This window comes from Opisthorchis viverrini (assembly GCF_000715545.1).
Source record: "Opisthorchis viverrini unplaced genomic scaffold opera_v5_217, whole genome shotgun sequence".
Classification (NCBI taxonomy): Eukaryota; Metazoa; Platyhelminthes; class Trematoda; order Opisthorchiida; family Opisthorchiidae; genus Opisthorchis; species Opisthorchis viverrini.
This window is the reverse complement of record NW_008751876.1, coordinates 888,940-904,530: the sequence shown is the minus strand read 5'-3', so window position 1 is coordinate 904,530 and position 15,591 is coordinate 888,940. Positions and strand designations below refer to the sequence as shown.

General features: G+C 45.2%; 2 protein-coding genes across 2 annotated transcripts in view; one reads left to right on the top strand and one right to left on the bottom strand.

Moving 5' to 3' along the window:
- Positions 1–546: 546 nt before the first annotated feature.
- T265_14579 (hypothetical protein) overlaps positions 547–15,591 on the top strand; it is a gene marked incomplete at both ends in the record, with an annotated part of 39,326 nt that continues 24,281 nt past the window's right edge. Inside the window, 8 exons of the mRNA XM_009174271.1 lie at positions 547–889; positions 2,222–2,322; positions 2,376–2,558; positions 3,510–3,746; positions 6,845–7,020; positions 8,355–8,818; positions 11,408–11,589; positions 13,863–14,145. Coding sequence (XP_009172535.1) covers positions 547–889; positions 2,222–2,322; positions 2,376–2,558; positions 3,510–3,746; positions 6,845–7,020; positions 8,355–8,818; positions 11,408–11,589; positions 13,863–14,145 — 1,969 coding nt within the window. The remainder of the gene's footprint in view (positions 890–2,221; positions 2,323–2,375; positions 2,559–3,509; positions 3,747–6,844; positions 7,021–8,354; positions 8,819–11,407; positions 11,590–13,862; positions 14,146–15,591) is intronic.
- Positions 11,459–15,591, bottom strand: part of T265_08459 (hypothetical protein) — a gene marked incomplete at both ends in the record, with an annotated part of 16,130 nt that continues 11,997 nt past the window's right edge. The window contains 2 exons of the mRNA XM_009174266.1: positions 11,459–11,575; positions 14,236–14,300. Of these exons, the coding sequence (XP_009172530.1) occupies positions 11,459–11,575; positions 14,236–14,300 (182 nt within the window). The remainder of the gene's footprint in view (positions 11,576–14,235; positions 14,301–15,591) is intronic.

Sequence of the window (15,591 nt, the reverse complement as noted above, 5' to 3'; positions counted from 1 at the left end):
CTGACTTGTATTCTGTCAACCTACTATTTATCTCTCCCTGTGTGTGGTTGTACGCTGATCTTGGTGATGGTTGATATCAGCGTCTATCACGCTGACTATCATCTCACTCTTGCTCTCTATCTCAAACGTTGTCCTGCACTAATCCTTCGTCTAATTCGGCCCGGTTTTTCATGTATTTGGTGACATTTACTCACGTTCCACAACTATTTCCATCACCGAACTAACGTCTGCATTCTGTTTTCCAGCCTGCCAATCGCGTGAATACTTGGGCTACACGATGCAGTGCAAGCATGTTTACGTAGTAATGTTCATCGTTGGAATAATTCGGCTAGATGGTACAGATAATTCCGCGGTGAAAACGGTCAACAGTGACTAGTGAGTTTCATTAGATGTCACGCTAATCCTGACACGTTCTAGCTCTTCCGCGATCCTCAGTCTAGCGTCGCGGTTTTCGAATGCCACTACTCCTGTACACTGGAGTATCGTTGAACCGGAACTCGGCAACAGGTGCATAGCTCTTTTGTGTGTTTAACTCCCTCTTCTAGGTACCTCCACACTGAGCAACTGTACGCGGAATTGGCTACAATCCATTCAGCTTGTCCGAAGATCACTCGGCTATATGAAATCGGAAAATCGGTACTTGGCCGCACCCTTTGGGTCCTCTCTTTGGGTGACCATCCTGATGAACATGAGCCTGGGGAACCAGAAGTGAAAGTAGTAGCTAACATTCATGGAAACGAAGCTATCGGACGTGAGCTACTTATTCGTCTTGCATGGGTTCTTTGCCGTAACTATGGACGAGACGACCTCATAACTTTGCTGTTGAAACATACCCAGATTCACCTTCTGCCTTCAATGAACCCAGACGGCTTCGAGATTGCCGTGGAAGGTAAGTCAGTATGATTCCTCGCAGCAGTGCATTCGTCCTTATTTACACACAAGAGATGCGGACCTTCTGCTCTCAGATTTCTATGCATATATTCATCAAATTCTGACTTATACGTGGAGGCTGTATCGTGGAGTTTCTCGGCTCAAGTTCTCTCCTAAAGTGGCCTTACGTACCTTCTGTGCCTGATCACATCAGTCGTTGAATCAGTGTCTTGACGTCCACTGGACAGCCACAGCAAAATACTAATAGATAAAATCAAAGTGCTAGCACGTTCACAGCAAGTTTACTGTTCTCGTGAATACCGAGATTATCGAAGAACATGTGATCTTGGTGTTGTACCACATTTTTTCGGTTGTCAGCTGTCTTTTTAACCTATAAACATAGCAACTCACCAGTTTCTCGTCTTTATACTTTCTCACTCAGCACACCCATTCCACCTTGAATTTGCAGTAGCAAGTTCACACTGAAAAATTGCCCGGCGCCCGCGTTTCGGTCGTTTATCAGTGTTTATCTGGGAGGGTGATATAAATCGATTGCTGTAGAGAATTTTCTCACTCCACAATTTTCGATAATAAATGCTTACAAAACAGTGACATTTTATATTCCGTATTCAAAACGCGTTAGGATCTTATCGTCCGATTTCATGGTCGCGATCACAAGAGTTTCTACAACCAGTAATTCAGAACAGGGAGGTTGCAGAAAAGGGGCAAAGAAACTTGACAATTAGAGGATCACACATTCTTCTCAGAGGAACTCCTCCTGGCAATTACCTACTGATGATGACGAAGATTGGTGCATCCTTTTACGGCATCATGATTTAGATGTTTGACCCGAGGATACCAAGCGGTGTGTCGCAACTCTCTTTCCCGACCTGCACTCCATCAAAGGGGGCTTTCTTCAATGAATCTCCTCTACTCTGGCTCCTTTTCCTAATATGATCTACCCAGCCTAAAAACTTGATAACGTTTGTGATTTCAACACCTTAGCCATCACTTGTACCTTGATTATTTGGATTCTGTTAGCGACGCACGGTCGTGTCAATGATTTGTCTCGGTTCTTTCGTTACCTCATGCACACAAGAGCACACGACCACTCAAGAATACTTCTGCGGCTGTCTTCTAGACATCTGACTGGGTTGTGTTGGTTGTTCTTGCCTACTGGCCGTATTTGAGATATGGACAATATATTATCTTCTTCGGAGAACGCTAATGGGTTACGTCTTGCGGAGGTATTCTGTTTTGGGATAAGTTATCAGCAAGTCGTCGTAAATATTTCACGTTGATCACAGTATCTGGAAACCGGTGCTCCATGGTTCTATTTTCCTCTTTATAGGCGACACCAATGGCGTTGTTGGACGTGGAAATGCCAATGCAGTTGATTTAAACCGTGATTTTCCCGACCAGTTTCGTGAGGCGTCCAAAGAGGGACCACGGGTTTGTGATATCTTCCTTACTTTCTTTGACCTTTGTTTCGCTAATATTTGCAGCAGCCAGAGACGCTGGCTATGATCAACTGGACGGAGAATAATCGGTTCACCTTGTCGATGAGCCTACATGCTGGCTCTTTGGTTGCCTCCTATCCTTTTGACGGTAGTGCAAACCATACCTCCTACCATTCAGCTACTCCGGATGATGCAGTATTTCGGCGGTTAGCGCTGGTCTACAGTTGGGTAAGTTCTACATACCTCGCTTTTATTCTCTGGCCACAGTGAGTCACTCATTTTTGCGCTCATATCACTCGAGGTTTTCATTAATATTGGGCAGCTGATCCAACATATTTGTTATCAGTCGTGGGGTGTTTAACGATGTCCTCGTATTCTCTTGAAAGCACTGGTCATTCTGGCTCCGCTATGCTGGTCTTTTATTCGCTTTGTCATGGCTGACCCATTTAAGGTATGCTTCACATAGTGTGAAGCAACATGCTTATATTACCCCAACGTGGAGCGGGCGACTAATTAGATGACGCCTACGTAGAGAATCGAATCCTCCTTTTCGAAACTCAAATCCACGGATTACTCACTGGCTACCCTATCCAAGTTTTCCATTTGTACTGACTTCAGGCGACCGGTTTTCTGGTCTGAGATTGCCTAAATTTGGGCAATGTAATCTAGGCTTAACCGGTTTTTTCGGAATCCACTAACAAGTCATGCCCTTGTATGCGCTAAGCGCATAGGTTCGTCGTCGTCGGGCGAATTTATCAGACAGCTTTGCAAGTTAAGTCAGAAAGCGGATTTACTAGATCTTTTTCAAACACTGTTCACTCACTTTTAATTAGCATGTATTGGGAGTTTTTCCTTATGGATTTTACATACACCCCGCGTTTTGCCAATCATTCAGAATTTTCAGACTGATTCCTGTACGTTTGCACGTGGCTTCTGCATTTTCCGCTTTTGTTCCAGTATCTTGGTTTGTTTGCCTGTGCCTGCATCACCGCCGAATGCCTTTGTACTGTTTCTACAGCTAACCGGTAGTTTTGTTTACCCCTGTTCATCACATAGTGATGCTTGATCGATTTGGATCTCTGTTTGCCTTTGTGTTCTAACTCTGCCTCCGGTCATGATGCCGTTAATCTGTCCAGCAATCACTGTCCCGTTCCTCTTTTCCCATGTGATCGTTTGTAGGCACACAAGGAAATGCACAAAGGCATCATCTCGTGTGGCGAGCCACCGTTCCATTGGGGTATTACCAATGGGAACAAATGGTATCCTTTATACGGAGGTATGCAAGATTGGAACTACCTGTACGCCAACTGCATGGAAGTAACCGTGGAACTTGGATGTGTTAAATACCCGAAGTCTGAATTGATTTCAACCTATTGGGAAGATAATCGGAACTCGTTACTTGTTTTTATGGCAGAGGTGAGCTTTTTGTTTTACTGATTATGTCTACTTTCTGCTATCGGCCATGTCGTTTGTCAATGCTGGTTGCATAATCTTCGTGTATACTTTACTCAGGTAATTACTCAAGCAAGCAAACATGTCTTGCTGCAACTCCTTCGCACACTGGTACTAATATTGTAGAAAAGCTTCATTTTTGTGCAAGGCCACTTTGAGTCTCGTTGAAGTGTATCGTTCCTGATCTCGATCTCGCCAATAACTTCTTGTTTGAAACCGACGGGACTTAGATTAGCCAATATTTCTTCGGACAAACTGCAGACATACTCGATTCGCTGATTCAGAATCGGGTCGCCACTGGTAGCAAGTTCAGTTCATCACTTCCTCAATCACCGAATGGGGCACCTGCAGTGCCCTTCTGTCAGGAAACCTGTTGGACACATAAATTATTCTCATGGGGTCAAAGTCTCACTGCCCACGTAAACAAAACTGGCCCGCTACGTTTTACCCCTTGAGTTACACCCTACTACTATTTTTCACCTGTTTTGTTAGACTAGTATTAGTTCTCTTTGGTCTTTGGCTTGTTTGCGAGCTGGGCAGATCTCGATCTCGCCAATAACTTCTTGTTTGAAACCGACGGGACTTAGATTAGCCAATATTTCTTCGGACAAACTGCAGACATACTCGATTCGCTGATTCAGAATCGGGTCGCCACTGGTAGCAAGTTCAGTTCATCACTTCCTCAATCACCGAATGGGGCACCTGCAGTGCCCTTCTGTCAGGAAACCTGTTGGACACATAAATTATTCTCATGGGGTCAAAGTCTCACTGCCCACGTAAACAAAACTGGCCCGCTACGTTTTACCCCTTGAGTTACACCCTACTACTATTTTTCACCTGTTTTGTTAGACTAGTATTAGTTCTCTTTGGTCTTTGGCTTGTTTGCTGAGCTGGGCAATTCGATTGCAAACGTTTCATCACCAATCGGGGTGATATCATCAGTGGGTTATTGCGGAGCGTAGTGGTGCGTAGCGGTGGGTTAGCGGCACAACCACAGTTGAATTGCCCAGCTCATCGAACAAGCCAACGGCCATCCACGCTACCTAAGCTACCAACAATTTCCTCCATATTAGTTCTCTTTCCCAGTTTAGTTTATTTCCTAAACACGGCTTTCTTCGATATGGCACCGCGTTATACCTTTGCCACAAGACTAAACAACTTTTACTTCTCATAATCTGTTCATGTATAACAAAATTAACCAATCGTACTGAGGTACCGCCCATTAGCAACGTTCTATCATCTACCGGAAGTTGGTGATTTAACGCGACTTAGTGATTTAATAGGCCTCATTTAACGTCGTGAAATCGGTTACGCTTAGTACTGTTCCACTTTCCTTCATGATCCCGGATAAATACCGGATGATTCACCTCTGTACTACTTTGCTGCTATGCATTTTCAATTCGTCTTGCAAGGTAAAAGTGCTGTGCAGATATTGAGAAACATCGGTAACGTGAGCCCTCGCACTAGTCATTCGACCTACCAAAACCAAACCTTTGACATGATCTACGGACACAACATCTGACTGAGCGGCGACCTTTACCTGATTATAGTAGGATGTCACTCACCCTTCACAACGCTAGTCATATCGCGGTTTACTTCTTGCTACGCATCTTTGCGAACTGACGACAAGGATAAAGCGGTTTAATGAGGCAATCTCCTATTTGGCCACACAGGCAGAATAATGCATTATTGTGTCCATTTCAGCAGTTTAAGGTCTGAACGATTGGTTGCCCCCTTCAGAGGATTTAGCTACACACATCATCCCGGTGCTTTGTGTATGCCCTTTTTGATTAAACTTTCGGGCCCCAATGGACCAAAGATCGGATGTTTTCAGGGGTCTAGTTACACCAAAGCTTGTCTGAGTGTGAGTCTAATAAAATCAGACAAGCGAATATACACACATCTGCAAACTAATTTGGTTCTTTCGAGAGACTCACCTGGAACCCAGCTGAATCTCTCGTTTGTGATGTTCTCAGGCAACTGAATGTGCTGCACCAGGCCGCCTCATGTTTCAGTCGCTACCTGATGAGCCCCAAGAAGGGCGAAACCGTTCGTGGGCTGTCGATGGATTTTCAGCAACCTTATGAGTACTACATTACAAATATATACATGTATCGCGATATTTCAAATATCGTAGCGACTGAAACATGAGGCGACCTGGTGCAGCACATTCAGTTGCCTGAGAACATCACAAACGAGAGATTCAGCTGGGTTCCAGGTGAGTCTCTCGAAAGAACCAAATTAGTTTGCAGATGTGTGTATATTCGCTTGTCTGATTTTATTAGACTCACACTACTCCGAAATTCCTAAATTTAGCTTACCCTTCTGAAAAAGAAGGTTAGGGTCAGGACACACTAGTTTCCCATATCCTTGGACCTCTCATATCTTCTTAGGAATCCCTCTTCCAGACAAGAAGTAAGCAACATATATTCCTAGGCCCAGGCATCCGGCCCGGGAAATCTTGGGTGATGCCTTTTTTGATGCGACTGGCGGTACAACTTAGCGAACGCGATTGTGCCGTTTTTTACCTGCTGCACTACTACCAAAGCCAACTCAGTTCATAGAATTGACGAAATGTCCACTTTCAAAATCACACAAGACTCATAGGAATTCTAGATCTCGTGGATTGTGACCCGGTACTCTACTGATACAATTGGTTAGTTCATCTAAAGACACCTCCCATTCAAAGGATAGAGAGACTCGTCTGATCGGTTGTTTCTCTCATGATAATTGTGCGTTTTGCTGACCAATTGCGTACGCTATCGGTGGTGATCCAGCTGCTGCTTATGAATGCAGCTGGCGTCTAATTTTATCTCAGATTGATGCACAGTGAGAGCCGTAAGCCATTGACGCTAGTCCCTCGTCGGTGGTGGGGTGTCGCCTGAAGTAAATCGAAAAATCCGGGTCTAAAAGAGGGCCGTTTTAGTTCAGGGTTTCGTTTAGTTTATCCTTTATGTTCCCACGGTCGACTAATGCCATGACGACGTTCACTGGTGACTATCGCGCGTTCTCAGTTTGCACGCTAACGAAGCTCAATATTGTGGTCATTTTTCACTTTTCAGGTTCACCGCGCTCTACGTGGATTCGTTTTCGATGCCGTAACGCATCAACCAGTTGGCAATGCAACTATTCACGTGATGAACAACTCCCACACGATTCAGACTACCATCGATTTGGGCGAATACTGGCGACTGCTCCCAGACACCGGCATGTATACTGTGTGGGCATCGAAACCTGGGTGGGTTTCACCTTCTACCGCTTTCTTTCGAGACACTTGGCAGCGTATTAAATACATCCACTATTTTTTCGAGTTGTTTATAGATATCACCATGGAATGAATACTTCTAGAGCTGTTAACTCACAACACGAAGGTAACATCTAAGTACAACAAGCCTCCTAAGAAAGACTACCACGGTTAAAAGGAAGTTCCCACAACAGGTTGTGGTTAATGAGAAGCAGTTTTGTAAACTTTACAAGGAAACGATCCATCGGGCAATCAGGTAGTTACGGCGTTATCTCCAACATGACTGGTACGGAATTTTTTTTTCAAGCTTTTGTTTGATTTTTCCACAATTTTTTTGAGGAAAATGGCGTGTAACAGACGGGAGCCAATGTCGCTTACAATATATGTGGTACATTTACGTGTTTCCATCAGTAGTACCCGCGAATTCTTCCATAGCGTTACTGTGATGGGTTTCAAGTTTCACAAACACCAGATCTTGATCTTCGGCGATTAGAAAGGATACAATCTTGTCTATTGTTTTACCAGTTATTTACAATTACCATTATAATGGAGGGAATATCGAAGACGGTCATTTTCCCGGTTAGCCAACGAGCATCCAGTAGAATGCAAAGAACCAACTACGTCCCTTTGGAGAGCTCTTAAGAGCCCGAGAATGTTGAGACTGCGCAATCGGTGTTCTGAAACCGGTTGATTTTAGTGTTTGATCTACCGGGAGAATTTCCAAAACTGTTATTGATCTATATCCTACCATCTTATATGATTGTTGATTTATGGACAAAGCTGTAAACAAGTAGGCGGGTGGGAGTTTTACGTACTTTCGAATTCTTAGCGCGATAACATTGTACGACCCAAATTTGAATTATGCAGGCAGACGGGATATAATTCAACTACACCCGCTACTAACTAATATGTAGTGTGTACCGACTTCGTAGACAGGGTTTCAATTCTGGGCGCATATGGTGACAAACGCGCGCATAGTGTGTGTATGTCAATGACTCTGCGACTTGAAAGATGACCTATTGACCTTCTTGATGGTTTTATTGTTGGATTCGCCAGCCAAAATCCTAGGTGCGGAGTTCGATTGGCGCTTTCGCCCTATCGGAGAAACCCGGTTAGTTATGGTTACTTTCGGATTCGAACGAACTCTATGAAGCTCCTAGTACCAACTACCAGCATCAACATCAACGGATGTGACTTGATTGGGGATCATTATACCCGACTGATAAACTACGGCGCATCTGGTGACCATATTATTCACCCTTCATGCCATCTAGATATCATGATCATGCTAGCTTTCTCATTTTCATTCCTCTCTAACGCTCCTCCAGCTATTTTGCATCTTCACCTATTGTAATCAACGCATCTCAGTTGCCGTACGTGGAGCATACTCGATCAGAACAACTGAATTTCACGTTATGGCCAGATATGACTTCCCAATGGTCTCACGAGTTGGACTTTGATATTGCTTTGAATCGGCTCCCGTCCTATTTCCCTCAGTCAGATGTTCAGACAGCTGTTCGTGCTTCGGTTTCCACTGAGTTTGTCACCACTGGACAGATCCCCTACTCGATACAGACAGGCTCGTCCATCAAAACGGACCACCTAGTCGCAGTTGAGGTGGCTATCGTTGGCAGGAAATCTCACCAGTTCACGCCCAACAGAGTCTGGGACGCATCCAATCCAATCGCCAAGTTGCCCGGTCGAATTCGGATTCTGGTACTTGCTGGGTTGCGTGGTGTTGACTTGGTTGTTACAGAAATGGCTATTAGGGCTGCTCGTCATTTTGCCGAAGGTGAGTTTGGACGCATCGCGACTGATTCTCACTTCTCCATGAGTTTCTTCATACAGTTTTGCTTTTTTTAATCAATAGCTGCACTCATAGAAACTATCACCACAAATATGAAAATTACTAGTTTTGCGATTCATCAATAACCTTGTACAATCTCTTGTCATAGCCTACATATGCCGCTTTTGGTCTTCATCTTCCCTTACGGCCGCACTTGCTTACGTTAGGCCACATGAGGCTTTTTGGGTGAACATTCGACCTTGAGACAGGATGCTGCTGTCTGGTCATCCCATTTAGGCAACATAGAGGTCCCGTTTATTTTTGTTCAGTTGTTTTGAGTGCGCTTAAAAGGAGCATATATCTTCCGTTAATCGCATTTACGTCACTTGGATTTGATGTTTTTGCTTGGCCGCCATTTATTTCGAATTCTGGAGTGGCTAGTCACTGTCACAAGGGGACTTAAATTGAGAACTGGGGATTATTGTTTGACCGGCAGTCATACGGGCATTAGTTTGTCTTTTTCGTCTCCATTGGTTATTAACAGTGCGCCATCTGTATGGTACCTAATGCTCGACTACTATCCCCGGCTAATATTAATTATTATAATCGTTCAGCTATAGCAACCTTTCGGAACATAGCTGCTATGCTACCCAAAAAAGCACAAGGACTGAGGTACTGCCAGGTTGCCCAGGCCTAGACAGGGTTGTTTTCGGACCACGGACCCTCTGTTTGGCAGGTTCGCGCCTTAACCATTGAGGTACCCACCACTGAGTTATCCTTGACTACTGCTGCTGCTAGGGTTATTGGTTGGCTCCGAAGTGCCAAGCTCAACGAGCAGAACAACGGTCACCTGATCAACAGCCATTTTTGAGCAATATGGTCTGGAGATTACCCATCTCGGTGACACTTGATAAACCTGATGGATTGGTTCCAGGTTTAACACGTGGGGTTTTAGTGCGGTCCTAGAATCCGACTGAATAAAAACAGGTAGTTTCGATGAATGTTCAAAGTGCTCGGCCTGGCTACCAAAGCGTTCTTCTTTACTGAAAGTGAGCAAACCAGTTTGATCCTTGATGGCTCACTCAGGACCCGTTGCACAAATTAAATAAAGTAACCTCGGACGTTCCCTGCATTCCTCGCACCTTTAATTTTCTTGACCTTCCGCATCCCCAGGTCGGTGTGCACACTGATTTTCGCCGAACACCTGACAGTTCACCGGACTGAACTCTATGCTCCGAGGCTAAACCAATCTCATTCTTTAATCTGTTGTCCAGTGTCTGAGTGAAGCCGGATGTACTGTGCGCGGACGGAACTTCCGCCAGCATGCAAACATGTACCGATCACGTTCCACTGAGAATCGGCATTCGATGGTGGACTAGTTGGGAGGAACTCCGAAGGGAAGTTGTGGTTCATTCGTTCGACTTCATGACCCTCACGCATCTCAGTTACTAAGTGGGGTACCTACCATCGGCCCGGCACCACAGAAGAAAATGGCGCCGATGGCCTTGAAGATTGATTTCGAGGTGTTTACGACTATTGGCATCGACTGGTACACGGAAGTCGCGGCCGAGGATGATGTAAGATGAATCGTGCCGCCTGCCCTAAAAGAAGCGCCTACAAGGAGATTACAGTCACTCTGATTGGTAGGGGGAAAGAATGGGTGTTCAAAGGTGGGGAAAGCATCAACAGTAGCTATATGCATCTGGTAAGGTAACGAGGTGAATGGCAATACGGATAAGGCGATGTAGTTGTGGATAGTCTTTGTACGCGGGCTCGAACACTACCAAGACCCAGACATCTCCAGGTGCCTAGCATCACTACTGCAGTATGTTGCAGGAAATTCTAAGTTATTTCATTTTTAAAAGAATGAATCGTCTCAGTGTCTCCAACTCCCAGTCTAGAGGACAAGGAGGCTGCTAACTAGACCCATAACCACGGGTCAACTTGCTATAATAACCTCCCAGTGTGATCACTGGGTCACGGGCGTCCCCAAACCACCTAATATCAGTGTACGGCTTGATTGACCTCTTTGTGACGAGCGAGAAGTGAAGGAATTAAAAGGTCAGTGTTTTGTTTTCAGGTACGGGAACCTGAAGTGTTATCTTATATGTATGGTATACCTGGCGGTATGCCAGGCTCACTTCCAAGTGTACACTGCCCTCTGTGCTGTTTCATCGGTGGCGTTAGCGTTTTCGGGGAACAGTTGAATGCTTGCGGCCTGGAACGGTGATGTTGTCCAGTGTCAGAACGAGCACCAGGTCGCACTAGACGTTGTTCTAGCCGTCGTTTGCTGCTCCTGAACAGCACCCATATGAAATATTTCCAGATTTCACTGTTACAAGATAGTGACGTAAGGTATATAGGGACTTTGCATGAGTCGCATGCTAGCTAGCCTGCAATAGAATATCACAGCGAAGTGGCCTTATTTTTTATTGATTTGGTGCGTGTAACGTGCATGTATCTGGTGAAGGGAACTGCAACCGTGCGTTTTATCATCGCCCTTCGTAGTTGTCTACCTATTGAAGGTGGATGTCACACGTCCTTCACCGTGTTCGTTTAATAGTCACTCGCTCTGTCTTGTTTTCTGGTCAACAGGAGTCCGTTTATTTGACCGGCGTGTTGGACACTTGCTCTCCACTCACATCGTCATCGTGCCATATTTGGACGCGGAGGGGACGACAGAGCGTGCTCGCAAGAGCCGAACTGACCCAAATCCGGATGATGACTCTCAAGTGACGGATGAATGCTTGGAACAGGATTCATCTGAAGAGGAATTGGTAAAGGTACCGGCGATTTTTCCTATTAACTTTTGCAACTTTTGGACTTATTTCGCCCTGTATTTTCGTGATCACCACTGCTCGGGTAACACAGGTAACGAAGAACATAGCTTCGGAAACAAGGAGAAGCTGTGTCATGTTCAGGGAGGGCGGTACATTCTTAACTGCAATTAACGTGAACCCGCCCAACCTCACACTGATGAGGTCTCGTCGATTGATGGCGAAACGTTCTCAAGCCAATTTCGGCGAACTCATCAAGAGTCACCTGATCAATAGCCTCCTGTGGGACCGTGTCTTTGCATAGAGGTTTGTCAAATAAGGAGAGTAAGTATACCTAACCCGGCACTGAGTAAACCATCACCCTTTTGCGTTTTAGAAGTATCTACTCCATGAGATGGCCGATCTAAGTGAGAATAGCTGGCTTTATCAGGGATTCACACCATGTTTTATTGCTGACATCGATACAATCGTTCAGCTATGACACTCCGGGCAACTCAAAGAAAGTGCCGAGGCTGAGCTACTACCAGGTTGTCCAACCTTAGACAGAACTAATCGAAAAGCTAAGCTAATGAACAAATTTGATTTTATTGTTTTTCAGTCTCTCTTCAGTTGCGCAAACATACTCATGCTGGTGTGTGTTGCTCTCACTGCTGACAGGTACAGTGATGTACGGTCTTGATCGTAGTAACATAGATGATGAGTGACTTCTTTATATTCCTTAACTCTCTTAGTGATGATGTTCAGTCGGAGCAACCATGAGGATGATTTCATCGTGGTGTGCCTCATCAAGATGTCGTTCCAAAACTACTCGCCACACCATCTGGTCGGTGTAGTCTGTCACCACGTGGCGTCACTCGGATGCTTGACTAAATCTGTGGTAATTCGATTGGTTGAAATCACTGCAAGCCAGGACTCAAGTTTTAATCTCCTTTCTTTGTATTTTTTCGGCTTTATGGCGGACTTCAATATAATTGTTGATTTGTTCGTCGAGCGCGGCAATTGACTCGTAAATGTTCAGTTAGTGGACGCACTGCTGGATGGGATCCACCGTGGCGCTCACGACGTCTCCTCGAGTGGTTGTGATACATTCAGGAATCAGTTGCCAAGCTTGGTCAATCTACGGAAAATCAATAAGTGCCTCCGGGCTACCAATACTCCAACTGATTGCCGACCTTGAAACGGGAAATCGTGTGCTATTTCAGGATCGATCGGTTGTACAAAATACGCCTAAGTTGCTGAATTTCACCTTGACTTGATCTTAGATGAATATATAGCACTTTCTAGACGGCAGCAGGTCAGCTGGCATTCGTGGTTGCCGCTGGGCAATCGTAAGTAGTACCTGACTGGTACAGAGTCTTGCTTTGAGAATAATTTTTTTCGAACCTAAAGGAACAAAAAATCTGCTTGCACTTTTCTTGCGCTCATAAAGAATCTGGTTGATTCGACGGCGCACTACTTCGCATCTTACCGAAGTTCATCGTATAGTCACAGAAAAGTTGACCGCATGACTGGTTAATGATAGCGCCTTATTTGCTGGAGGACGGCTCGACCACCGACCTCATTATGCAGATGGTGAATTTCAGTTCTCCGATGTTTGTTAAATGTTCGATTGGGGTTGGTAAGTTTAGCCCATATTAACATTCCTCTATCTGTGAGGAAATAACTATTTTCCTTGGCCACGGACGTTTGTGAGAACACCTTCTAACCTTAATACCGTAACCACAAGCATTTATGGAGTTGTGACCGAATCCCAGTCACCGGGGTCTTCTGATTGCTCTAGTCGCCACCGCCGAACGTACCCCTTATGCCCCGTACGTACAGCATAACACCGCAAGAATAGACCATCTATTAGCCGATCACCGTAAAAATAAGAACACGACAGATGGCGTCCGGTCAGACGGATCAGCCTGTAACCACAGGCGACTACGCCCACTATGTGAATAACAGTCAAGATCTTCGGTCGATTCCCTTTGGTAATAATCCCAAATGGGTAATTCTGCAAGAATAATAAATAATAATCGTTCAGCTGTAGCGCCCTTTCGGTGCCTAGCTGCCATGCCACCCGAAGGAAGCACGAGGGCTGGGATACTGTCAGGTTGCCCAAGCCTAGACAGGAGAAGTCGAGAGGCAGAGGTGGGTTCGAACAACGGACCTTCCGGTCAGCAAATTCGCGCTGTAACCACTTGAGCTATCTCACCCCTAACTCTGCAAGACATATCCTCGAACTGTTACATGTAGAAAATGATTGTCACTGTTTGATTTCTTTTGCCCAGGTAGTGGCCATTTTACGATCTGGTTTGACACCGTTCATTCGGGATTTCCAACCCCATGTGGTACTTAGTCTGGAAACTGGAAGCTGGGCAAACCACGTGTGGCATGTGCAAGACCACTCCGTCTCGCTTCCTGTCGCGCCAATCTTCGTTCCAGAAACAACCGTCCCTGGCTTGTCGATGTCTGATTTAATGGCAGATTTGGCCCTCGAGTATGCGATCGGACAGGGCTTTTTGAATCGATCAGATGAAGCATGTGCCTCGACAACACGCGAGGCAACTGGAGGTCGGTCTATCGTTCTACGCTTTTGATAGCCAAGTTTTACTATGCTTTTTATCTTTTCTTATGGCTTCTGGATTCAAGATTTGAACACACCTTAGCCATTTTACTTTGAATTTTCATAAGAATGCCAACTCCATTCAATTCAATCCATCCGCTAGCTGTAGCTTGCAACACACAGAAAGAAATGCTCGTAATCGGAAGTGACATTTAATGGGAAGGTGTACGAGCTTTGCTGCGATTTCACTAGTTATCTACGCATTAGTACCAAGGATGAGCTAAGTTTCTCTTCCTCAGACAGGCAATGGGTCAGAATCTTTTGGGACATTCAGTTTTTGTCGAACCTCCAAGAGTAGTTGTTAACTTTGTTGCACACTTTGACAATGTTGACCACTTCCGAAGTGACTACCAACGGAACTAATCACAAACTATCCCTCCATAGGGATGGATGTTGGAAATGACCTTGGATTAGGCTGCACGTGACACACATAGAAGAAGTGAATGAAGGTGGCTGGCCAATGTACGGTTGACGTGAGCACGAATTTACCCCGGCTGTTGCTACGCGAATGTGGGAACTCTTGTTTGTGGTTTTCAACAGAACTCCGGCAAAACTGACCTACAGAGTAGTTTCACCCGAATGTATGCTGAGTTTTATGATGAAAAGAATACTAACGAACAGAAATATTTATCTCCAAAAAACCTGGATGCATGTCATTTGCCACAAGAGCAATTTTAAGGCGAATACTTTGTATTCGAATAACCATAAGTTTACTATTTTGCCGTCAACTTGAGCGTAGGAAGTCTGTGTGAATGCTACGCGAGAACACCGCACAGTGTTTTTTAACATTGACCATACAAACAAATCGTTTACTGATCAATAAACTTCTTCAGTTTGAATCTGACTCTGCTCTTATGTCAATTTAACTGTCTCCATCCGTCCGACGGCGGCTTATTATAGGTTTTGAGCAAATGAATGGATGTGGGTGGATGTCTTCCAATCGCTCCTCCAAAATTGAGGTGTCCAACGCGCCACCAAAACTAACTGTTTTTAGTCATGTATCCCATTCGAAATCTGGTCTTTAGTGTGTGGTCAGCGAATTTAAAATTAGTCTGCACAACAGCGCTGACGGTCGCGGTTTACGAGAGTTGGTCACTTCGCCTCTGTCGAATCGATGGCTCGTATTCCCAGAACGAGTGTTTCCACGGATATTTATCCGGGGTATCCAGCTCCGATGCAACCTGCTTAGGACGAGAGTTAGAAGCGCTCGGCATGGTCATGGTGGCCAGACGATCTTATGTCATGGAAACTGTGGCCAACCGGAGAGTTTGGTGCATATTTTGCAATCCTGCTGGATCACGCATGATGCCAGATGTGCTCGTCATAATCGGGTTGCAAGGGAACTTGCAAAACGTCTACGTCGACTGGGGTACACCGTCTTCGAGGAGTTGAGA